Source organism: Pinus tabuliformis, chromosome J, assembly GCF_031772625.1.
Source record: "Pinus tabuliformis cultivar Carrire ecotype Pingquan chromosome J, CPIR1, whole genome shotgun sequence".
Taxonomy (NCBI): domain Eukaryota; kingdom Viridiplantae; phylum Streptophyta; class Pinopsida; order Pinales; family Pinaceae; genus Pinus; species Pinus tabuliformis.
In genome coordinates, this window is record NC_142295.1 from 1543007429 (window position 1) to 1543035019 (window position 27591).

General features: G+C 38.3%; 1 protein-coding gene across 1 annotated transcript in view; it reads right to left on the reverse strand.

Annotated features, from left to right (window-relative positions):
• Nucleotides 1-26814, reverse strand: part of LOC149233386 (uncharacterized) — a 30547-nt gene extending 3733 nt beyond the window's left edge. The window contains exon 1 of the mRNA XM_089382177.1: nt 26705-26814. Within this exon, the coding sequence (XP_089238303.1) occupies nt 26705-26814 (110 nt within the window). The remainder of the gene's footprint in view (nt 1-26704) is intronic.
• Between the last annotated feature and the right edge of the window lie 777 nt (nt 26815-27591).

The following is a 27591-nucleotide window of genomic DNA, read 5'->3' on the forward strand; positions in this document are numbered from 1 at the left end:
ATTTCAGTTCTATCTTCATCAATTTGTAGAAATGAAAAATCATCTATTACTTGCAGAAATGATTTCAAATGTTCATCATCTTTGAATATATGCCAATGTTTCAGATTATCTGGGATAGATGGCCTATATTTGACTTGTATTTGATAGAGTACATCAGTATGATCAAGAATTTAAAAGAACTAGCTAAGACAGCTAAGGCATCTGCATGAATATTATGATCTCTGGGAATATGAGTCAAATTAAAAGCATCAAAGAAGTTTTCAACTGAATCCCATACTTCATTTCGGTAGGAGCTAAGTCTAGGGTGCTTGGTCTAGCAAACATTTCTTACTTGCTTAACAATAAGTTCTAAATTAGTATAAACACTTAAGTTTTGAACTTTCAAGCTTTTGGCTAATTGCAATCCTAAAAGGAAAGCTTCATATTTAGCCATATTATTTGTAACTTCGAAGTCTAATTTACATGATTGAGTTGTATTTTCTTTTTCAGGTGAAATTAAAACTACACTAGCTCCTGCTCCATCTTTCATGCAAGAGCCATTAAAGAACAGTTTCCAAATATCAGTTTGGTTTGGTTCAAGAATTTCAACTACCTCTTCAATTTTGAATTGAGTTTTATGTTGGTTTGAAGTGAGTTGAAAAAAACCAAAGTCTTGATCTATTGCATAAATTGGATGGTTCCTTGGCTAGTCAGTCTTACAAATAGTATGTGCAAATCTTACCTCTATATAATCTTAATTTCTCTCCTCTATAAACAGGAATAGTAGCATATGAAATATCCATCTATAGAGCTCCCCCTAATTTGGCACAGTAAGACCTAGAAAGGAGCATTCCAAACTTGGGAGGGATATCTGTGACAAAAATATCAAGTACTACACTTTTCACTGGAATTTGGGCAAGGGTAGCCACTATATCCTTGATCAATCCCAAACAGGGCACCCTTTTAGAATCAAAGGTGTACAAGTCATGGTAGGATTTAGTTATGTTGAGTTTCAAATGGTCCATGATAGATTTTGGCATAAGGTTGTGTGATGCTCTTGAATCAAGCATACAATTATACAGCATGGAATCATTTGTTTTAAGAGTTACATAGAAAGGAGGTACTATCTCATTTATCATGTCTAAACTAGGGCCAAAAACTACTGCTAGTTTTTCATCTTGTAGACTTATGACATCACCTTCAACATAAACTGAGATATTTTGTATCTATTTTGTGACTTGGCTTTTGTAACCAGGGGTTTTAGAAAGTTCTGATAGTGGAATTGGGATCTTAACCCTCTCTAATTCTTTTTCAACATTAAATGTAGTCAAAATGTTTTTACCAGTTTGGGTGGTATCAATTGACTGATCTAAGGGATGAATAAGAGTTGTTTGAGCTTCAACAATTTTGGTACATGGTTCAATTGTTGGAGTTTCCTTTGGAGGTCTCCCAGGACCAGGCCTAGGCCTAAGATCATATCTCTTGTTTATCTCTGCAATTAAAAATTCATAGAAAGCATGATATTTAGAGACCTGTGAAGCTTCTTGATCTTCTCGAATCTAATTTTGTTGTGAGAGAGGAATGATGGCTATTTGATTGGAAGAAGAACCCATACTATTAATATCTTCAGTAATTGTCATAGTATTATCATCAGGTTGTTGGTCATTTATCAATAGAGGAGTAGGAACCTATTGATCATTGCTAGGTCTCTGAAGAATTTGTAGTGGCGGATTTTTTTTACACTGACCATGATTTTGGTTTTGAGGTCTAGTAACTGTTTGTTGTATTGTCCTAGGTTGGGTATCAATCTTTGAAATCCTATTTGATAGGTTTCTAAGAAGAGATGCTATTTCATCTATTTTTGAGTCTTCTAATTTGGTATTAGACGAACTAGAGGCTTCTTGAACAAATTTTAGTTTTCTTTGGGCCTTTTCTTTCTTAAGTTTTAAAGAAGTTGAGGCTGCCCTATTTGCTTCTACTTCTATAGCGTTTGTTTGCATATCTTCAAGGTTCTTGAAGTTCTCTGTTATGAAACTAGCTCAAGAAAAGATAGAAAAGATAGATCAACGCCTTAGAATTCAGCCTCTTCGAGGGGGCAACCTCCTTTACATTACATAAATGAACAATTCTTGGATGATTCAAATGAAAAAACCTCCTTTCTATATATTGGAGTCTAAGGAGTCACAATATAACCCAGCTAACCTAACAATAATAATATAAAGCCACAAAAATAACAATAGAGGGATTCTATGGGGCACAGTAATAACAATATGGGGATAATAGGGGCACAACAATATTACTAAGGGATGAAACTACAATAGTAATGGGGTAATTACTAGTATTATAGGGACCCAACATACCCCTCTCCTTCAAAAAAGGTGTTGTCCTCAACGCTTGAGTAGTTCTGGATGCTTTTGTATAAAATTCTCATCCTTCCATGTGGAATATTCAGCGGATAAGTTCTTCCACTTTATAAGATACTCCGAAATTGATCGATTTCGTAGCTGTCGAGTTCTTGTTTCTGTGACTGCTTCCAGTTCCAATATAATTTTTCCTTCCTCGTCAACTTCTGGCAATATTGTTTGAACTCGGAGCTTGTCGCCTATAACCTTCTTTAAACATGAAACATGGAAAACTGGGTGCAATCGAGAAGTTGCAGGAAGCTCCAATTTGTATGCCATAGTACCAATCTTTTGCAACACCTTGTACGTACCATAATACTTTGGTGATCATTTATTATCCTTCTTAGCTTGCTTGAGGGACATTTGCTTATATGGTTGTAGCCATAGGAATACCCAATCACCTACATCAAAACTTCTTTCACTGCGATGTTGATCTGCCTGTTGTTTCATTCTATTCTGTGCCAACACGAGGTTATCCTTTAAGAGTTGGAGGACTTGTTGTTGATGTTTGATTTGATGTTCCACTACTTGAACCTTAGAATTTTCTCTTAAATATGATGTGATGGATGGTGGCTCATATCCATAAAGTGCCATAAATGGGGTCATTTTTGTTGCTGTATGGAAGGAAGTGTTATACCACCATTCAGCTAGAGGCAACCTTTTGCCCATTATGTCTATTTATTAGATACAAAGCAACGAAGATATCCTTCCAAACATTTGTTTACTATCTCAGTTTTCCCATTAGATTGAGGATGATAAGATGAGCTATGAGCTAACTGAGTACCAAGACAAGAAAATAATTCTTTCCAAAAATTTCCAGTGAAAATGGGATCTCTGTCACTTACAATAATCTTTGGGTTTCCATGTAGCTTTTGAATTGTTTCCATAAATGCAGTAGAAACTGTATTGGCTTTAAATGGATGTAATAATGAAAAAAAGCGTGCATACTTGGTAAGTCCATCAACTACCACCATGATGACACTCTTTCCCTCAGACTTGGGTAAACCTGTGATAAAATCCATTGAAACCTCCTCCCAACGTTGGCTTGGAATGGATAAAGGTTGTAATAGACTCGGTGTCTTAATTGTTTCAACTTTATTTTGTTGGAAAAATAAACATTCCGCCACAAATTTTTGAATATCCGATTTAAGGCCATCCCAAAAAAATTCCTTCTTAACCCTGTGGTAAGTTTTTAAAAATCCTGAGTGCCCTCCTAAGGGAGAAGTGTGCAATTCCATAAGAATCTTTTGTTTTAGTTGGGAATTCTTACAGAGGTATAAGCGATCTTTGTACCATAAAGAATCATTTTGCCAGCTAAATGTATCAGACGTACTGGAATCTTGTTGTAACTTTCGAATAAGTGCCCACACTTCTTTGTCATTCTTCCATTCCTCCCTTGCTTCGTTTATCCAATCTGGTTGGATAATAGAAATGGTGCACAACAATGCTTCCACATCCTCATCCTTTCTTGAGAGTGCATCTGCCACCACATTTTGCTTCCCCTTTTTATAGATGATTTCAAAGTCATAACCCAACATCTTTGTGACCCACTTTTGTTGCTCTTCAGAGGCTAATCTTTGTTCTAAAAAGTATTTAAGGCTATCATGATCCGTTTTTACCTTGAAGTGTCTTCCCATTAGGTAGGGTTGCCATTTCTTAAGTGCATGGAGTATTGCCAACATTTCCTTCTCATAAATAGATTTGTGTAAAAACTTTCCCTTGATTGGATGACTTTCAAAAGCAATGGGTCTTTCATCATGCATTAAAACAACACCAATTCCATTTCTTGAAGCATCACATTCCACAATAAAGGTTTTTGTGAAGTCTGGTGTAGCTAAGACCGGTGCTTGGCACATTGCCTCTTTAAGATGTTCGAAGGCCTTTCTTGCTTTTGGAGTCCATAAAAATGCATCTTTCTTCAATAATGTTGTTAGAGGTGCTGCTATTCTCCCATAATTCTTAACAAACTTGCGATAATACCCTGTCAACCCGAGAAATCCTCGCAGATGCTTTATGGATGTGGGGATTTTCCATTCCTTAATGGATTTAATTTTGCTAGGGTCTACCTTAACTCCTTCATGAGATACAATATGACCCAGATATTCCACCTCTTGTACTCCAAAGAAACATTTGGATATTCTTGCATATAATTGTTTCTCCTCCAATAGTTGTAGCACCATGTCAACATGTTCAACATGATCCTTCCAAGATTTGCTGTAGATTAGTATACCATCAAAAAATACTAACACAAATTTTCTAAGGAATGGTTTGAAAATGGAATTCATCAAAGCTTGAAATGTTGAAGGTGCATTGGTAAGGCCAAATGGCATGACCAAAAATTCATAATGACCCTCATGAGTTCTAAATGTTGTTTTTGGAATGTCTTCAGTCTTCATTCTGATTTAATGATATCCTGAATGAAGATCCAACTTGGTGAAGTAAATTGATCTATGCAATTCATCCAGTAATTCATCAATGACGGGAATGGGAAACTTATCTTTAATAGTGAGCTTGTTGAGCTCCCTATAATCTAGACACATGTGCCATGATCTATCCTTCTTGTGAAATAATACTACTGGAGCAGAGAAAGAACTTTGACTCGGTTGAATTATACCAGCCTCTAACATTTCTACAACCATACGTTCAATTTCACTCTTTTGGGCATAGGGATATCATCATATCTGTACGGCCTGATGTTTGGAGGAACACTTCCTGGAATCAAATGAATAGCATGATCATGATCACGAATAGGTGGAAGACCTTTGGGAGTCTCAAATACCTTGGAATGATTGTCCAAGACTTTTTGGAGATCTGGAGAAATAGATGATTGCAATGTGGAAACATCTAGCGAACATAATTGTGCAATTACACCCCTTTGTTCCTTTTTTAGAAGCTTTGTCATACCATTATAGCTAATTATCTTTCTCAGTTTCCCTGCAGTACCCCTTAATTCAACTTCCTTTCCTTCCACAGAAAATTTCATGAAAATTTCTTGAAAATTAAAAGCTATTGTACCAAAGGATTGTAGCCATTGGACTCCTAGTACAACATTAGCACCTCCCATTGGAATGGAAAGCATTGGGCTAGTCAATACATATTCTCCCATCGATATCTTGATATTATGGCGCTTTCCAGAGCAATTTATTATTCCTCCATTTGCAACCATCACTTAACACTCTGGTGTTGGATATAAGGAGCAATTCAATTCTTTTGCTACCTTACAATGAATAAAATTGTGGGTACTTCCTGAATCAATCAACACTATTACCTTTTTCTTCTTGATTTGTCCTTCTATCTTGATGGTTTGAGGAGTGGTAATTCCTGCCAATGCATTACAATATATGGTCGGATTCATTTCTTCTTTATCTAGGCTTTGTTCATGGAGTATATCCTCTTCTTTTGACCTTTCTTGCTCCTTTTCTTCTTCCTCTTCACAATCTATGTAGAATAATGTCTTCTCATCACACTTATGACCTTTAGTGTATTTGCTATCACAATTGTAACAAAGCCCTTTTGCTCTTTTTTCTTCCAATTGTTGTGGTGTCAACCTTATAGGTTGTGGAAGACTAGGGGCAACCACACTTCCATATTTATAGTTGTGAATGGTATGCTTCCTGGTTGCCATAATTTTGCTTTCCATTTTTCTTGCTAACTTGAATGCCTTCTTTAATGAATCAGGTTCCCAAAGGCGAACATCATGTTGGATATTAAGGTATTTAGACTTCTGTGATCCATAATATTGTTAGATAATCTTCGGCATAATCACATAACCAATCTTGTGTCGACGCGTTTCGAACCAACCAATGTGGTTCATCGTCAGGACAAGTTGAGGAACCAATCTGGCTTAGCGAGATTAAATAGCGTGTGCAGAGACTCCAACAGCTAAAATGCTAACGGCTACTTTTGACCGAATGATCTTGGTCAAACCACTAACTTCGTTAATTAATATTTCTCGGAATAGTAATCTAAACTAAAAAGGTAAAATATTATTATTATCCAATTATCAAATTATGATGGTCATTATATCTCATAGTATATAATAATTAATCTATATTTAATTCCTATAAAATACAAGTATTAATCTATATTTAATTAAGATGGTCATTATATTACATAACACATATTAATTAATCTATATTTAATTAATATAAAATACAAGTAAAGGTAATAATCATTATTAATTATAGAATATAGTTATGTTAGGTAATTGTGTAATAATTAATTTATATTATAAAATACCAGTATTAATCCTTATTTAATTCTTAATCCCATAATATATATTAATTAATCTATATTTAAATATTAAAAATACAAGTAGAGGTAATCAATCAGTTTTACTTTTAGAATCTCGTTATATTAGGTAATAGTGTAATAATTATTTAATGGTCTTAGGTAATATATCATATATAATATTTAAATATATTGGTCCAATAAATTAATAAGTTATATAAATTTATCAAATAATCAATTTTTTAATAGTTAATAAATCAAGTTAGAATGTAAAACCAATAATGTTCCTAGAATCTAGTTATAATAGGTAAAACCATAATTTAGAGTAGTTACAAACAAGTCTGTTAATAATAATATAACTAATAATATTGTTATATCATCAATTAGATCTTTATTTATTATAAATTAACCCAGACCTTAGGTTAATATATTATTACCTATAAGAGTTTACCATAATTTATGGTTGATAGTTTACTACTGTACTCATAATATGGTATATCATACTATATCTTAAAGGTCAAATATCTAATAATCATCAAATTTCAATACATAATTATTTATTCCAAATTTTTACTCAAGTTAATAATGTCATTAATATTTATAAGGTTGACAAAGGGAAAAAACTCAAATCTAGGGTTAATATAGCCAAAATCTATGCCCAATAGTATCATACATAAGTAAGGTTAATATAGTAATGACCCGATACTAATAACATAATAAAGACTCAAACCACCAAATAATGGGAAAAAAGCTGCCAGAAGAAAAAATTAGGAGGGGGAAGATAGAAACCCTCAGACCTAACAAAAAGGGGGTTGAGGGGGCTAGGAGGACAAGGCTGGGACCCAGCAACTGCTAATCTTCCAGCCATCATCCCTATTAAGGTTGTTCGGCCTTTTCTCAATCTCCAGGGCCTCTCTAAATTTGCGATGGTGAAATTGCGCAATTTTAGCAATGACTTGAGCCTCCTCTATACATACATGATGCATAGTCTTTCCCGCATGCTCAGCCAGGGCTGAGGACTTGGTCCTCCCATGCCTCAAGTCAGCCGAATGCTCGCTAATACGCTGATTAATAGAGCGACCAGTCTCACCAATATAAGGGGTTCCACAGGAACAGGGAATGACATAGACACCCTTCATGTCCTTAGGGTCAATCGGGTCTTTCACAGACCTGAGGGATCCACGGATAGTATTGAGAGGTCTAAAGGTTGCGGGCACATGTTGGATATTATCCTTTAAAGTCCCTATGAACACATCAATCCTCTGCTCCTCTAGAATATTTTTTACCCTTATGTTCAATTTTTGGAACTCCTCAATGTGCTCCATTATTGAACCCTTTTGTTTGAGACTTATCAATTGGCTAAAAAAAGTGTTACTTTTTGTATCCTCATAATGTGCTATCAATTCTTCCATAAAAAATGCCCAAGTGATAAATTGTTTACAAGAGCAAAGCCATTGATACCATACAAATTGATTTGGTTCCAAATATAAAGTTGCAATATGTACCTTTTCTGTGTTTCGCACATTATTGAGATCGAAAAATTTCTCCATTTGTAATATCCATGTTGCGGGATCCTTGCCATCAAACTTCCTCATATCTATTTTTGAAATATGGTGGGTCTTACGAAGCAGATTTCCTAGGGATTGAGAAATACTCAAAATATTTTCAATGAAGTTTTCTTTGGAAATATATAAAGAAAATAATAAATTTAAAAAATTTATATACTTTTGATCAATCAGTTTTATGTTCTACTCTAATTTTTGGGGTCAATCAATGCAATCATAATATCATTGCATCTTACAACTTGATGGTATTGATGCTTCTGATACTAATTTGTGATGCTTAGTGAGAATAACTAAATAAGCTATCGGGACACCTAGGATAAAGGGGGATACAACATACCCCAATTTGAAAGTTGAAACGACTTACAAAGGACATCTAAATGTTTCCAAGCAATAGCCCAGAAACAGAAATGACATTTCTAGTACCTGATATGGTAAACCCATATTTCAACATGATCTTGAAATTTTTCACTGCTACTGGGGATGTTTCTGACTGAAAAAAGAGATTTTTGGACATGAAGGAACCAAAAAAAAACACACACTGAAACCCTAACCCTAAAACTTAGACTCGAAACTTCTAACTTGAAATTGAAACCTTAACCCTAAATTGGTGAATGGTAATCTGCATATTTTATTCTCATAATTTTTTATACACAGATAATTGATATGGAGTGGATGGTGAGGAACAGGAATTTGGAGTAATACAGAGTAGTACATATGCTAAGGAATTCATAGCCTCCTTTCAAAATATTTACTTTCAGCAAACCAATTGAGAGAGCACAACCTGGAGTTCGAGAAATTATCAAAACAAGCATGCCATATTAATTTTGGAGTCTGGACACCAAAGTTGATTTCTTTCACTGATAGGAGTGAAAAGAAGCTTCCTTCAATGCAGATATCACCATAGATATCTCATACCGAGAGACTGGCTAGATTCTTTTTATATGTATTATAATATTTGTGACACTATGGCGTGGTCCTTTTAGCTTTAGGTAGTATGCTCTCTTTTAGGAGTTCTAGAAAGATTTGTTGCATATGTTTTGTAATTTTTTGTACAGAATGCTGGTCAATTTTAAGTCATCTAGCCTAAGTTCTAACCTTTGGATCTGATCAATACAAAATGTATCCTTTTTTTATTTTAATGGAGAAACATATGGTTTTTTCCATGGAAAACCATTTCCCCACCATTTCTTATCTAACGTTTCAGAAATTTTTCATATCCACTCCCCCTCAGAGTATTTGTATCCATTTTAATGAAACTTAGACAACCACGCATAGATTCTTACACTAGATCTGCAATGTTACCACCCACCCCTTTTGATAACCAGGTTGGATGGGAGGTGTTACTTTCATTTAACCTGACTTCCAAGGTCTCATTATGGAAATGGGGTCACAAAATTCCTCAATTTTTTACTTCTCTGAAATTTAAAACTAACACCACCATCACATTTGCCTTGTCAAGAGCTTTCCAGTGGTAAATTTTATCTCAATATGACTTACGGATCAAAAGATATGGTTGTTCAAGGGTTGGGCAATAAACCTTTGTCGCGTCAGCAGGTACTGCCATGTGGCACCCACATAGTGCTCACATGGCAACCGCACCTCACCTGGTAGGTCCACATCATCAACTCAGCCATTTGCTTGCCCCTGTGGCACCTTCCATCATCCCCCTCACTTCGTGCCTCACTGGACCGATCCTTAACATAGTTTTGTAACCAAGTTACATATAAGGGTTTTTGGGTTTTTGGGTCTGCAATGATAAACTCATGCCAAGCCTCTGCGGCAAGACGAAAATGCTTGTCGTCACATACTGGGAACTATTCCTATTCCCTAACCTCATTAATCACGGCCATCTTTACAAAATGCATTACCACAATGAGAAACCTCTGAGGTTCACGACCACACGACATACATATTGCCATCAAGTGTGTGGGAGACTTCCCATTCCCCGGCCTCCAACAACCTCGGCTTTCTCCACCACACATAGACATGACAAGGAACCCCGAGGTCCAAGGTCCTTAGACATAAATTCCCGTCAAGTGTCGGGGAGATTTCTCGTCCCCCAACTTCTGTCAATTTCAGCTTCCTCTTATCATGCTCCTCTCTTACCTCCCGAGGTCTAGAGGTGATGTCATGCTAGCATCATACCTAATGTGGAAAATGTCGAAGTCGGGATTAAATCAACAAGGGTCCAGAAATTGAAAAAGTCATTAAAGTTGGGAGATTTTTTAAAAAGTCGGCAAAAAAAAAAATATTCTTTTATTTTTTATTTTTAGCATCTAAAGTATCCACAACATCAAATAAATGCATTTCCACATAAACGTGTAAAGAAAGCTAATATATAATATGTATATTAATTCTAGTGCTACATCACATATCAAACTAGTGAATCGTCTTGAGTCCTGTCTCAGTCTCAACTATCAAGAGTCAAAATATCAACAAAAATATAATAAAGATATATCATGAGTCATCTACATGTCATAAAGGAGTCAATCACTAAGATCCTATGCCCCTTTTACGGGAGTAGAGAATGGCTTTGCCTTTTCCTCTAGAGGAAGAAGGGCTTGTCGTTGGGGATACAAATGGACTCAATCATCTTCTAAAGGCAATAAAAGAAGTGGCCTTTGTACTTTGTTGCTTCACATACTAGATGGTGTCACCTCCTCCTCCTCATCCTCCTCTTGCTCTACCCCCTGACCCTGCTCCTCCTCCTCATCCTCCTCCTGCTCTACCCCCTAACCCTACTCCTCCTCTTCTACCTCTAGCTCCACCTCCCCTGCAACTGCTACCTCCTTTTCTGCTAGTGCCTCTAGATCGACATCTAACCAATCAGGGATTGATCCCCTCTCACTCTGGCCCTTACCCCCCTCAAATTTTTTACCCAGGGTATTTGTTAACATAACATCCCCCTATCACCTAGGTCTAGCCCAAAGTTTACCAATGATTTCCCAGGGGTGCGCATGCCTTACCAAGCCTTACAGAAATGTGCCCATTTACATAAACTTTGACTCCATTGTAATAATTTTTGTTGTTGTTTTTTTTGCTAAATTAACTTTCATCATCTCACCATCGCAGTCTCTTGGTTAAAAATTATAATCTCATAGGCCATTTTCAACTATCTCGGAGCCTAACACCTAACACCATGATCTCATGGTCTTCATCTCTATGATATTCGAGGTTCTAAGGTTGACATGGGCAGTCGTTGTGCTAATTTATGGTTTCTAAGTGATTTTACAACTTCATCGTTGCTTAATGCATAAACTGATAACTACCACCACAACCTTCACAACCACAAACCCATATCATTTAGAGCTTGTTGGGAATGGGATCCCCCAAAGGACATTTTTGGGGTTAAAAGCCCATGTTTTTGTCAAATTTTGTAATAAACTTGTAAAGACTCCGTATTTTGTGGTCGTGGAGCATGAAGGTGTCATAAGTCATAAAGGGTTGTCTGCCCTTATATAAAAAGAGCTAAGCTTTAAGTAGTTTAGAATGGCCGTTAGGTAAGAGAGTCATAGCACTGAAGTAAGAAGTCTAAGTTTTAGGTCGTAGCTTAGGTAGAGGCTCTGCGGTTGAGTGTGCAGAGGCCTAGGGTGGAAGTTTGCAGCTGAGTGTGTGGACCCCTGCAACTATGTGCGCAGGGTGAATAGAGTTTGTAATCACTTGGAAGATATCAATAAAGAGAAGTATTCTGCAATTTCTGTGTCTTTGTTTTGATTAATGCATCTTATCAAATTATGTATGAATTTCATTTATAATGCTTATGCTATGCGCACATGTGTATGATTATGTTGGATAACTGAACGCATATAAGAATATATGTTTACGTGGTGTTAACTGTGAGTATCAAATAAGCTATGTAAGAAACATAGATTAGTTTAGGAATCTGCACGGTATGCTGCCTTAACAACATGAAAGTGTCTAGATCGAGGGTTAGGGCTGCATGAAGGTTAGCCGTACCCTTTTGTGGAGGTATTGGAGGACGAAATAGAGGGCTCGTCTAGCAAGCCCTAGAGCGAAGTGACCTGCGCAAAGGCAAAAATAAAGGGAATAAAACGACATCACGACCATCTCAAGGTGCAGAAACTTGGTTCCAGCATCCTCCCATATTGCTTTGAGTGAGACTTCGGTCCGCGCTCCACGGACTGATGCCGAAAGGGCCAGTAGTGTAGGGATTTGTTTGGTTAGTTAACATTGAACCTGGGTAGGCCCCCTCAAGCCAACAAATGGTTTCGTTACTGAGACCAGAATTTGCATAAGAGATATGTGATGTCGTATCACTGGAATCCAACTAAGAAAGAGATTGGAGACTGGTTGGATAGGAAGATCCACGAATTCACGGCGTAGGAGAATAGAAACCCATGACTAACAAAGGAACAATGGCTGGATAGGTACCTGTATACAAAGATCCATGAAATAATTTTCTGCTCCTTTCTGGTTGAGCTATACGAGTGGATGGCGAAGCTGGCAGATAGCCAAGGGAGGTGGATACTTGACAGTCCTATTGTGTGGACCCTGGAGTTAGTAAGAAGGTTGGAAGCATCAGAGGATAAGATAGCCCGTGCTATCGATCGTTGGCTCGATCATGTCATAGGAGGATTTGTAGCTGAATTTGTGATCGACACCTCAGTCAGCTACAGTGAGGCAGAGCGACGCTTTTTCAAAGGACCATGGGGTAAGTACGTGAATATTTGAATACCTGGATTAAGATATTACGGAACAAAAAATGGGTTATGCAGCTACCTTGATGTTTGAGGCTACGCGAAGTGGAAAAGATTATAGAAATGAAGGAAAAAAGGGTCCTGAATATAGTCTGTTGATTTCACCTCCGCGAGGTGACGAAGAGGGAATAGCGCAGGTTTCTCCACAAAGTGCTATTCAGTTAATAAGGCAAGGATTCCTACGAATACCAGCTCCACCCACACCACCTCAAACTTCACCACCATCGCTTACGACTTCACCCGTACCACTTCCACTTCCACAGTAGTTCAGTATGGTGAATTCAATGAAGCTGCCTTTTTTCAAAGGCTTGGGGAATGAGGACCCAGACCAATTCTAGTTCATTGTAAGAGTTGTAAGGGAAGCAAAAGGCATTACAAATGATAACATAAGGAAGGAAACCCTGTTTAGTGCTTTACAGGATCACGCACTAACCTGGTACATCAAGTACTCTAATGATAACCCAAATGCTAGAGTGGCAGACATCCAGACAATGCTCAACAAAGAATTCAACAGGCCTAAATCTGAAGCACAGTCTATTGTGGGGTTCAAGGAAACCATGATGCAGCCAGGCGAGAAACCTTGGGAATTAGATCAGAGATTGAAGTGTAATATCTGCGAAGCCAATATGAATTTAACAGACGGACAACATCGTGAATGGTTTATGGCTTTGCTACTGCCACACTTGAGGGTTTTGTTGTTAAAACAAAAGATAACGACTTGAGCAGAGGCTTTGGAGATTGCAATGAGACTGCATGAAACTCCGATGCAAGATCCAAATATGGGGGTTCAACAGATCCATGCGTAGTTGAAAAATATTTGCCTTGAGATGCAAAGTCTGGAGCAGAACAGAATGGTCCGACCAGAGGTGTGTGAAGAGGTATGGGGTCCGAAATGCAAGAGTCAAGGGCATGACAAAGACCATTTTATGATCTTTGTGAACTACCTTACAAGAGGAGGACCACTGCCTTTGAGGCCAGAAGCTCAAGAAGGACCAAGCACGGGGCCTGCATTTTGGTGCATGAAAACATGCCATGGATAACTATCATCTATTGCGAAAGCTTGTACAAACACAACAACAACTTTTTTTCAACTTTTGTAGGTCAGTAGGGCATGATAAGCGTAATTGCAGGAGTTATGAATTTGATGGATAGAACTCGCACCTATTGGGTTCAGGCCCTAAGGATGGTGCAGACATGATTTCAGGGGCGCGGACGAGGTCAAGGTGGAGGAGGACCTGGTAGAGGTCGGGGACAGTTGATTTGCTACAATTGCGGAGGACCAGGACATTATTCTTGCAATTGTACTAACCCAACACATCCGTCGTGCAAGTATTGCGCTTTGTTTGATCATGAAATGGAAGAATACCCTATGCTAATAGTAAGGATACATGACAAAGGGGTGCTATCACCGTAGCTGACTCAAAACCTGTAGATGATGAGGTTAGAGCCACACGAAGAGGATCCAAATGTAAATATAGTGCTCAGAAGTGGAATCACAATAGGAGATGATAAGGGAAACAACCCGAAGACATTACATGGGTGCGCAAAGCTTTGATGAAGGAGGCCAAGTTTGATTTCGAGCATGCATGAGAAACCTTCATGGAAGCAAAGAAGAGCTTCACTGAGGCCTCCACCTCAGGAAGCAAAGATAAGCCTGATCAGGAGGTGGACCCTTCTATGCTTACAACCTTCTTGGAGACCTGCATGAAGCTATTGCGTGATAGCAAGGCTGTGAAGGGGTTTTAGGATCTCATAAATAGATGCGCCAGAAACACTCATACTAAGTCGCGCGTAGTATGAAAGCTTGGTAAGTATAAAACAAGGATGGGACGGGTGATGAGACTTACTGCACAGATAGGAGAGTATGAGATGGATTAAGTTATCTTGGACCTGTGGTCAGATGCAAACATCCTATGAAAACAGACTTGGGAACGGATGGGAATACCCTCGCTACAATGGTCTCTGATTCAACTAAGGATGGTGAATCAGCAGAAGATCATCCCCATGGGGTGGTTGTAGTGGGTGACCATGGATATTGAAGGTGTGAGCACGTTGGCTGACTTTGAAGTAATAGAGATAGTGGACAAAAACAACCCCTACCCTACACTCCTTGGAATTGATTGGGCTACTGATATGAATGGGGTAATCAATCTAAAGAAATGAAAGATGATATTTTAGAAGAAATTGTTATGCATAATTGTACCCTTAAATCCTACTGAATGATGACACTATACTGAGCCAATTCACGATTATGAGAGAGATGATGATTTGGACTGTATCTATAAGATAAAAACGTGAGACCAAGATTGGGTGAATCCAATAGCGGATGGATGAATTACCTAGGATCGCGAGAGTTCATGCACCTCAGACTCTGATGAAGAACTAAAGCATTGGCAGAATGAGTTACACGAAATAACCACGCTGAGCTGTAACATGATGACTTGGTCACTGCACTGTGTGTCGTCAGAGGAAAGAAAGCTACCTATTTATGATGGCCTGAATGATGTAGATATGTTTCTGCATGCGTTTGAGAGGGAGGTACTAGAAAAGCAGCGCTTCTGGGCGTTGGACTGGGCACTACGCGCTACACCCACAAGGTGGCGGGGTACGCACAATGGAAGCTTCAATGATTGGCGCGAATGTAGGAGAATGATGAGAACTCGCTTTGGGAATCTGAGGATGCGAATGACAGACAAGTATGATGGGTAGGATGATCCATGTGCACACTTGGACAAATGGGCTCAAGCTTATGGAGAGAAGCTCCAACCTGAATGGGTGCACTTGTTCTGTCATACCCTGTATATTGTCCCGATGAACTGGTATGTAGAAACATAGCTCCACCATGAGATAGGTGAATGGGATATTCTGCACAATGGATTCATGATGACATTCAGTTTTGAAGACGGGTTTGACAGTATTGATGAAGCACTACAAGAGGTGAAAGCAAAAATCTTTAGGATACTGCAGGATTCTTTAGACCTAATTCAGCCTGAATGGGCTACTTAGTTGAGTCTTGTGCTAGAGTGTTATAACGTAACTGTTGAAGAAGAGGATGAGGATCTGTGAAAGATTAACATCCATAAAACAGAAGGTTACCGCGAGGTTGAAGGACCGTATGTTGAGAATCTGAATATAACTTCGACACTAAAAATGAAACAAATAAACATTGGTACGGAGGCAGAGCCCAAATTCGTGAAGATTGGAGACTATTGGGATGACGTGACGGTGGTTAAGGTAGCTGAATTGCTTCGCAAATACTAGGATTTGTTTCCTACCAATTTTACGAATCTAAAAGGGATAATTGGGGACCTAGGTGTTATGAAGATCACATTGAACCCCGACGCAAAACCGGTTAAGAAAAGGCCTTACCGTCTCAATCCGAAGTATAAGGAAAAGGTCCGCTTAGAGCTAGACAAAATGCTCGCGACAGGCATTATTGAGCCTATGGAGGAATCTGACTGGGTAAGCCCAATGGTGGTACAAGAGAAAAAGCAGAAGGATGAAATAAGGATATGAGTGGATCTCAGAAAGATGAATGATGCTTGCGTACATGATCCTTTCCCGACTCTGTTCGCTGATGAAGTGTTGGACAACGTAGGTGGCTAGGAAGCATATTCCTTCACTGATAGGTTCTCTAGGTACCACCAGATCAAAATTGCGTTGGAAGATAGGAGCAAGACAACCTTCACGACTGGGTGGAGTTGTTTTCAGTACACTGTAATGCCGTTTGGATTGAAAAATGCACATGGGATCTTCTCGTGCGTAGTCGTTTCTGCGTTTAAGGAATTTATTCATAAGTTCCTGAAAGTATACTTTGATGATTGGACCATGTTTGGGCTGGTGAAACACCATGTAGCAAACTTGTGCCTGATGCTGGATACCTATTGAAGATACCATATCGCGCTCAATTTGAAGAAGTGCTTGTTTTGTGTTCCTTTTGGGACCCTGCTGGGTCATGTGGTTTGCAAACAGGGACTGATGGTAGATCCCATGAAGATCACTGTGATATTGAATTTGGAGGCACCCAGGAGTGTGAAACAGCTACGCGCTACCCTAGGACATATGGGATACTACATAAAGTTTATCAAAGGCTATGCCCAAATCACCGCGTCTATGAATAAATTGTTGAAGAAGGATGTCATGTTTTGCTGGAACAAAGATTGTAAGAAGAGACTCAATGTATTGAAAGAAAAGATCTTCACTACGCCAATCCTAGTCTTCTTGAACTGGAATAAGGTGTTTCATGTACATCTCGACACATCATGTATAGCACTGGGAGCAGTGCTGACACAGGTTGGTGGAGAAGACCTAGACCACCCTATCATGTTTGCAAGAAGAAGGTTATCCAAGGCGAAGAACAACTATTCCACCATCAAGCACAAAGTTTTAGCTATGGTATATGCGATCCAGAAGTTTAGACACTACTTGCTGGGAGGCCATTTTAAGATGTACACAGATCATTCCGCGTTGAAGTACTTGGTCAATAAGCGTGTGTTGGAGTGGAGAATTTGTAGATGGTTGTTATTGTTCAAGGAGTATGATTTTGAAGTTATTGTGAAGCCTTGACGATTGAACGAGGGACTAGACCATCTGTCGTGCATCGAAATAGGGGAAGAGCCCACTAATTTGGAGGAAGGATTGCTTAATGTGCAACTATTTGCACGGGGCATTGTGGATGGTCATTTTGAGGATATAATACACTTCCTAACGACAAGAACTACCCCGGAAGGATACACTATCAAGTAGAAGAAGGAACTAGTGGTGCACACAGCAGATTCCTCTATCATTGCTGGGCATCTATACAAAATGGTGTCTGATAAGATATTGCAATGATATGTACCTGAGTTTGAAAGAAGTAGAATCCTCGCGGATGCTAATGGGGGCGCTACGTTTAAGGAGTTTATTCATAAGTTCTTAGAAGTATACTTTGATGATTGGACTGTGTTTTGGCTGGGGAAATGCCATGTAGCAAGCTTGATCCTAATGTTGGATACCTATTGAAGATACCATATCACACTCAATCTGAAGAAGTGGTTGTTTTTTGTTCCTATTGGGACCCTTCTAGATCATGTGGTTTGCAGATAGGGACTGATGGTAGATCCTGTGAAGATCATTGTGATATTGAACTTGGAGGCGCCTAGGAGTGTGAAACAACTACGCGCTACCCTAGGACATATGGGATATTACATAAAGTTTATCAAAGGCTATGCCGAGATCACAGGGCCTATTGTTACTTAAGAAACCAATTTCCTGGCTGTAGGGAAATTGTGCTTAAGACGTTAATAAATATTATTTAGTGTGTCCCTTACTATTTTTTGTGTTCTCAAATGAAGGACCTAGAAACTTTGTCTTTAACTCTTAATACATGTATGACCAAAACATCTCACAATGCCATTTGTTGCTTGATATAAATGATGAATGAAGAAAATTTGAAGGAGAAGCTAAAGATAATATGTTGATCTTTCACAGGAACTACTATTTCTAACTTAGAGGAATTATGATAATGAGAAATGAGTCATAGACAATATGCTGATCTTTCAACAGAAAATATTAGCTATAACTCAGAAAGGAAGTGAGGAATTCAAATATAGGAGCGTTATTTTAAGGAATCTTAACCTGCAGCATCATTACTATACTTGAAAAGAAGAAAACATAGCATGACACATGACAGAAAAACTTACAAAAATTTATGTAACAACTCATGGAAACCTTTGATTCTTTCATTAATCAACGATGATATCAGGAATACAGTGGCCTAGTCTCTGAGTTCTCCAAAATTCCAACCCTCTCTTAGTAAATTTTCCCTTTTTTATACATTGTAGAATGGTTGTTGATCTCTGCAACTACCCAGATTATTTAACTATTTCTCTAACTATATGAATTAAAACTATTACAAAATTTTACAGAGGTTTAAAGACACCTCAAAGAACATAAAACAAAAAACCACTGAACAATGACAATAACTGCTGGCCTTTTGGCTTTGTTAATCTGCTACTGAATTCCTCTGTATGTGCCTCAATGATAATTAATTTTCTTTAATCGTACAAACTATGTTTAACTTGTGCATAACCTAGCTTACGCATGTATCAGGCACATTTCAATTGGCCAGAATAGCAAGAAATTCGACCAACTTCCCTCTTCTTTAAATCTGGCTTTAACACTGATTTTTCTGTTCACACAACAAAATCAACGCAAAAGAGGCAGAGCAGAACTAAAAAGGAACTAACAATAAGCTTATCGGATCCACCTGTTCAGTGTTGCGTTTACTTCCCCTTATAAATCACAATCGACACTTATAAACAGTGTAACAGCCCAAATATTAATAATATGCGATATGGCGGACCCGACAGTAGAATAAAATGTAGCATATATAATATCGTGTCTAGCCATCGCAATCGAAATGGGTAGAAACAACCCATATGCATAAAGGCTTGGCGAACTCGCCGCAATTATAAAACACAATATATATTATATCAGGTCTGGCTTATCAATATCACAATTAGCGCTTATATAATCCCTTTATAATAGAAATATATTAAAAATGCGTAATCATAATGTATATGAAACGATATAGCGGACCCGCCAAAACTTTACAATAGGATATATATATATATATATATAGATATATATAGATATATATATATAGGTCCGCCATATCAAGTCGCAATCGGTGGTTCTTAACATTCGAAGCTCTGTGGTGTGGTGGACCCGACGAGAGTTTAAACCATGATGTATATACCTTTCGGGTCCGTCATTTCAAATCACCATCAACAATCGTTGAATGAACCAATGCATATGCATTTGCCACTTTACGGACCCGCTGAATTTTAAAACATAATATATATATTTCAGGTCCGGTGTTAATCACTTTAACACATGTTTCCTTTGTAAATCTGCTACAGTTATGCTTTGCGATATATATATATATATATATATATATATATACTTGTACACCCATATAACCATTGGCTTCTGATATACCATTATTGCTTCTTCCTTTTGCTTTATCTTTTTTTTTTATGTATTTTCAAAAGATTCTTGAATAAAAAATGAATGTTATAAACAATAAAAAATGCATGTTACAACATCTGGCTCCACCTGGGGATAGTGATTTTGCCACATAAGCATTAAGAACCATATATTAGTGCCTTCACCTCAGTTGTGGATTCATATATTGCTTCGCATAAACTGAAATGCTATGGCATTTGTACACTGATTTCACTCTGATATTTACAATGAAATAATGCTTATTCTTTAGAACTGGAAGTAGTGCTTTAAGTATTTCCCATTAACAGGTAGCTATAGAGTTTCACCATCAAGATTCTCAAGGATGAAGGTATTGTTGGATCTCACTTCAGAAATTCTAAAAGGACCATACCAGAGAGGGTCAAACTTCCCATGCTTACCCTTATCCTCTCTTCTGGTATCCCATCTCAATACTAGATCTGCAACTTTAAAATCAATTTCCTTTGTTGGGTGTGGAGCCTGATTATCTTTTATATTCAAAGGTATCGCCACATAGGACCCCAGTTCGAAATGGGGGCGGAAATGCCGCCCTTAAAATATTCGCTGCAGGGGGGTCCAGGGGGGGCGGCTGCGACCTTTGGGAGCCCCCCCTTGGCGGGGGGTTTCGGGGGCAGCGCCCCCGAAGCTAAAAACAGCTGTAAAATTGCCTTGTAAAAGTATAGTAATTTCTAGTCAATCTGGGCTGTTCATTAGGCGGATGATCTGACGGTAGAACTTATGTTTAGTTTAGGGTTTTTTTACCCTAGAAGGCAACCCCTCTCTTTGTATGAGGGTATTGTATTTGAGGCTGTGTGATAGATGTGTATTCTGTGAGCGAGAAACAAAGAGGTGAGACTGTGAGAGAAAACAGAGGATATTACAATGGATTTGTTGTAGGTTGTGTCTCTTCATTTTGCTGGATAATAGAAAGGAAGGACTGGCTGTTCGGGGTGGACGTAGCCCAAACTGGGTGAACCACGTATATCTATGTCTCTCTTGTTTTGTGCGTTTTATGTGTTTATATTTCTGCAATATTTTATGTGTTCCATTTCTCCGTAATATATAATTTTCTAACAACTGGTATCAGAGCCGAAGGTCTATTTGGCTGATAAACTCGCAGGAAAGAAGGGTTCCTGGTTCGAGTGGGAGCAATGGCGGAAGATGGTAAGTTTAGGGTCGAGAAATTTAACGGCCAAAACTTCTTGCTGTGGAAGATGCAGATGGAAGATTATCTATATCAGAAAGATCTATACCTACCATTGGGCGGAAAAACAAAGATGCTGACGGGTATGAAAGACGAAGAATGGAACCTTCTCGATAGAAAGGCACTCGGAACAATATGGTTGTGCCTTGCTGCCTCAGTCGTCTTCAACATTTCGAAGGAAACCACGACAAAGGTTTTGATGCAGAAGTTGTCGAAACTATATGAAAAACCCTCAGCCTCAAACAAGGTATTTCTTATGAAACGGTTATTTAATATGAATATGTCGGAAGGTGGATCTGTTGCAAACCATTTAAATGATTTTAATACAGTTACAAGTCAGTTAAAAACTGTAGGGGTAAACTTTGACAATGAAGTTAGAGCTCTGTTATTCTTGTGCTCATTACCAGAAAGTTGGAATGGTTTGGTAATGGCCATTAGTAACTCCGTTTCTGGATCTAGTACTTTAAAGTTTGATGATGTTGTCGGTGCTATCCTTAGCAAGGAAATGCGATGGAAAAGCTGCGGTGAGACATCGAGAAATGCTTTGAGTGCAGAGTCTAGAGTAAGAAAAATGGAAAGAGGAAAGAGCTCAGGATATCGCAGTAAATCAAGGAAAGGCAGATCCAAGTCCAGATCGGGGATAGTGTGCTGGAAATGTGGAAAGAAAGGACACCTAAAGAAAGACTGTAGATCAAGGAAGGGAAAAGAAGGAGATGCACAGTAAGAAAACAATCATGAAGCAAATGTGACAGGTGAGGTGTTACAAGATGCTTTGATTCTTTCTTTCGAAAATATTACTGATTCCTGGGTGGTAGATTCAGGGGCTTCATTCCATGCCACACCTGATAAGAAATACTTTCATGACTATGTTCAAGGAGATTTTGGACAAGTTCGTCTGGGTGATGATAAACCCTGTAAAATCGTTGGAATGGGTAAGGTTCTTGTAAAACAGCAGAATGGAAACCAATGGCTATTAAAGGAGGTAAGGCATGTTCCAGATCTAAAGAAAAATCTGCTTTCAACAGGGCAGTTAGGCGGTGAAGGTTGTGTGACAACTTTCACAGATAAAGCTTGGAAGGTCACTAAAGGAGCCCTGGTAATAGCAAAAGGTGAAAAGGTTGGTACATTGTATTTATGCAATGGTATTTCTAACTCTGTTAATGCTTTAACTTCCAAAGGAGCAGATGCAGCATTATGGCATCATAGGCTCGGACACATGAGTGAAAAGGGGATGAAGATTCTTCACTCAAGGAATTTGTTGCCGGGTTTGAAGAATGTTGATTTGGACTTCTGTGAGAATTGCATTTATGGAAAACAGAAGAGAGTCAGATTTCTCAGAGTTGGGAAAGAAAAGAAGAACGAAAAATTAGAGCTTGTGCATACAGACGTATGGGGACCTGCTAAGGTATCATCTCTCAGTGGCTCTCGTTATTATGTTACTTTTATTGATGATGCAACTAGAAAAACTTGGATTTATTGTATTAAGAAGAAATCTGATGTATTTGATACTTTCAAGAAATGGAAAGCTTTGGTTGAGATTGAGACAGGAAAGAAATTGAAGTGTCTTAGATTAGACAATGGAGGTGAATATTGCAGCAAAGAGTTTGATAGGTACTGTTCAGAGCATGGAATTCGCAGAGAGAAGACAGTTCCAAGAACACCACAAGAAAATGGTGTGTCAGAAAGGATGAACAGAACAATCATGGAGCGTGCAAGGTGCATGAGATTGCATGCAGGATTGCCTTTACAGTTTTGGGCAGATGCTGTAGGTACTGCTGTTTATCTAATAAACAAGGGCCTTCAAGTTCCTTGGATGGTGGTGTTCCAGAGGAAGCATGTATAGGTAAAAAGGTAAACTACTCTATTTTAAAGCCTTTAGGTTGTGAGGCCTTTGTCCATATTGATAAAGAAAATAGAACAAAGCTTGAGGCAAAGTCGAAGAAATGTACCTTTATTGGATATGGTGTTAATGATTTTGGTTATCGCTTATATGATTATGAAAATCACAAAATCATTAGGAGCAAAGATGTAATATTCAATGAAAAGGTCTTGTATAAGAATCAGTTGCAGGAAAAGAAACAGGAAAAGGAAAACAAGGAATACGCAGTTCTTGATGAAATCACTAAAAAAGTAAAGGTGCCTGAAAATAATAATAATCAACAGCCACAACAACAGCAACCACCACAACAACAACAGGCACCCCAAACACCTGAAAGTGGTGTTAGAAGATCTATCAGGATAACTAGACCCCCTGAACAATACTCTCCTTCATTATATTATTTGTAGTTGACTGATTCCGGTGAACCCGAATGTTATGAAGAAGCAATGCAGGTTGAAAGCAGGAAGAAGTGGAAGGTAGCCATGGAAGAAGAGATGGACTCCTTAATGCATAACCAGACTTGGGATTTAGTTAGGTTGCCTGTAGGAAAAACTACATTGAAGAATAAATGAGTTTACAGGCTGAAGGAAGAAGATGGAGGAAAACAAAGGTATAAAGCTAGACTTGTGGTGAAGGGGTTTGCACAGAAGAAAGGTATTGATTTTGATGAAATATTTTCTCCTGTTGTTAAAATGACTTCAATCAAAACTATTTTAAGTCTTGTAGCAGCTGAAGATTTGCATCTTGAGCAGTTAGATGTAAAGACAACTTTTCTCCATGGGGATTTGGAGGAAGAGATATATATGCAGCATCCACAAGGATATAAGGTGAAAGGGAAGGAGAAACTAGTGTGCAGGTTGAAGAAGAGCTTGTATGGCTTAAAATAGGATCCAAGGCAGTGGTATCTAAAATTTGACAAGTTTATGTCTGAACAAGGTTATACTAGATGTCACTTTGATCATTGTGTTTATTTGAAAAAGAAAAATGATGGCAGCTATATTATATTGTTATTGTATGTAGATGACATGCTTGTTGCAGGATCTAACATGCAGGAAATAAATGTGCTCAAAAGAAAATTGGAAAATCCATTTGCAATGAAGGATTTGGGAGCTGCAAAACAAATCCTTGGTATGAGAATAACTAGAGACAGAAAAAATCGTAAATTAACATTGTCTCAGAATCAATACATACAAAAGGTGTTGAAAAGATTTAACATGCACAATGCAAAACCAGTTAGTACACCTTTTGCTAGCCATGTCAAACTTAGCAAGGAAATGTGCCCAAAGACTCAAGAAGACATGGATTATATGTCTAAAGTTCCATATGCATCAGAAGTTGGAAGCTTAATGTATGCAATGGTCTACACAAGGCCTGATATTGCACATGCAGTGGGAGTTGTAAGCAGATACATGAACAATTAGGAAAGGAACATTGGATGGCAGTGAAATGGATTCTCAGATATTTGAAAGGTACCACAAATCAAGCATTATGCTTTGGTGGTTCAAACATCTGCCTACAAGGATATGTTGATGCAGATATGGCAGGTGACAAAGATAACAGGAGGAGCACTACTGGATATGTATTTACTATTGGAGGAACAACTGTCAGTTGGGTTTCAAAAATCTAAAGTGTTGTTGCACTTTCAACAACAGAAGCAGAGTATGTTGCTGCTACAGAGGCTAGTAAAGAAATGATTTGGTTACAAAGGTTTATGGGTGAATTGGGTAAGGAGCATGATATGGGCACGTTATACAGTGATAGCCAAAGTGCCATTCATCTTGCAAAGAACTCAACATTTCATTCCAGGACTAAACACATACAACTCAAGTACCATTTCATACGATCAGTGTTGGAAGATGGAGAGTTGAAGCTGGAAAAGATACACACTAGCCAGAATCCTGCAGATATGCTAACAAAAGTTGTAACGAGGGAGAAACTGAGAATATGCTCAGTTTTAGTTGGTCTTCAAGGATGACGATGAAGATGAGAAACAGCCAGGTCCAAAGAGGAGTCATTATCCAGCAAATGGAGTAGCGGTGGAGTTAATACAATCAATCTCCAAGTGGGAGAGTGTTGGGTGTGGAGCCTGATTATCTTCTATATTCAAAGGTATTGCCACATAGGACCCCAGTTTGAAATGGGGGCGGCAATGCTGCCCTTAAAATATTCGCTGCAGGGGGGGTCCAGGGGGGGCGGCTGCGACCTTTGGGAGCCCAGCGCCCCCGAAGCTAAAAACAGCTGTGAAATTGCCTTGTAAAAGTATAGTAATTTCTAGTCAATCTGGGCCGTTCATTAGGCGGATGATCTGACGGTAGAACTTATGTTTAGTTTAGGGTTTTTTTGCCCTAGAAGGCAACCCCTCTCTTTGTATGAGGGTATTGTATTTGAGGCTGTGTGATAGATGTGTATTCTGTGAGCAAGAAACAGATAGGTGAGACTGTGAGAGAAAACAGAGGATATTACAGCGGATTTGCTGTAGGTTGTGTCTCTTCATTTTGCTGGATAATAAAAAGGAAGGACTGGCTGTTCGGGTGGACGTAGCCCAAACTGGGTGAACCACGTATATCTGTGTCTCTCTTGTTTTGTGCGTTTTATGTGTTTATATTTCTGCAATATATTATGTGTTCCATTGCTCCATAATATATAATTTTCTAACATCCTTGGCTTTCTTGTCAAAAATATTTTTCATGTTGGATTCATAAATAATCAAGTTGTCTCTTACCTTGTCCCCGTTCTCGCTTAGCTCCACCATTTTGTTCATTCTTCTTACCAACGCATTTGGTTCTTCTTTTGCTTCCTGAATCATTTTAATTACTAGATTCACAAGTTGACTTGGAAACAAAGCCTGAGTTGCATATACTAATTCAAAAGGTGATTTCCCTGTAGATATTCTTGTAGTTACTCTAGTAGCCCACAGAGAAAACTTTAACTTAGAATCCCAATCTCTTTGATTTTTTGCAATGGTTTTCTTAAGGATCTTCATCAAAGTTTTATTAGTAGATTCAGCTAATCCATTTCCTTGAGGATGGTAAGCTATTGAATAGGAAAAAATAACATTGTACTTGTGACAAAAAGCAATGAACTTACTTGAATTGAAGACTTGAGCATTGTCTATTATAATTTTAATGGGACATCCAAATCTGCTGAAAATATTTTCTTCCAGGAACTTCATTACTATCTGTTCATTTGCTCTCTTAGTAGGAATTTCCTCTACCCATTTGGTGTAGTAATCTATTGCTGTGAGAACCCACCAGTGTTGTATGCTTGAAGGTGGATTAATTTCTCCAACAAAATCCAATCCCCATTGCCTAAATGGCTCATCTACGAAAACTGGAATCAAAGGTAAAGGAGCTAATCTCTTTCTATCAGCAAAAAGCTGACATTTCTGACAACTTCTAACAAACTTATATGTATCACCAAATAAAGTAGGCCAATAAAATCCTGCCTGAAGAATCTTACATGCAGTTACTTTCCAACTATAATGTCCTCCACAAAACCCTTCATGATAATCATTGATTGTTTTTGTAAATTCATCTTCCATTAAGCATAGCATTAAAATTCCAGCTAGATCCCTCCAGTACAATCTGCCTTCCACAATCACGTATGGTTGTGCCTTGATCTTTAGCGCCCTATACTTTGTTCTATCCAAGGATTGAGGATAATAAAGAAAGCACAAATAATGAATTATATGCGTATACCATTCTGAACACAAAAATTTATACCTGATCTTCATTCCTGGATCTTGCTCTCCTTCACTTTCTTCAACTGCTTTTTCATTTACAGGTGCCAACAAGTTAATTCCCAACGCCTGAAAGTTTGATTCTGTTAACATTTTTTCCAATCCTTGTCCTTTTACCAACTTTGTGGGTTTTATGTCCAAATCATATTCTTGGATCTTGGCAATCCACTTTCCTCTTTTGCCTTCTACACATCCATGTAATAATACATCTTCCATTACAGCATTTGGCACATAAGCAATGATTTGGGACTACAGCACATAAGTGTTGTGGGGAAAAATGCCTATGCAGGACGATCCTATCCACCTAAGGTGTGATAGTGCCTTAGCAACAAACAGAAACAACTATTCTAGTATTCTTCCTTTATGAATTAAGAATGAAGAGAGATGGATGGACTAACCGGTGTCTTCCGTTTGTCCCTCGATCCGGTTTCTCTTCTCTTTGAGAGTTCCCAGCTACTTGCCTTCTCGCTCGCCCAGCTTCAATGGTTTCCTACAAGATCACAAGGAGAGAACACTACACAAAGACATAGATTCATATTCATAACTAGTTCAGGATTAGAAATAAACTAAACATACTAATGCAATCATACATCAAAGATACATCAGTATATAGGAGAAACCAGGATAGCTTTATTGATGAATAACAAGGTTCAGGAGGAGATACAACCAAGAGAGTTCCAATCCAGCATCTACCTCCCAGCGAATGAAATCCTTTCTTCACCTCCCTTCAAATCATTAAGCACCCAATGATTCCAATCTCAAACCAACAGCAATTCTTTGCAATAACAAAATTCCAGCCTCTTGGATCTCATGGAGGAGAGATCCATATATAGATGTTTGGAGAGAGGATGAGTCAGCTTGAGATCTGAC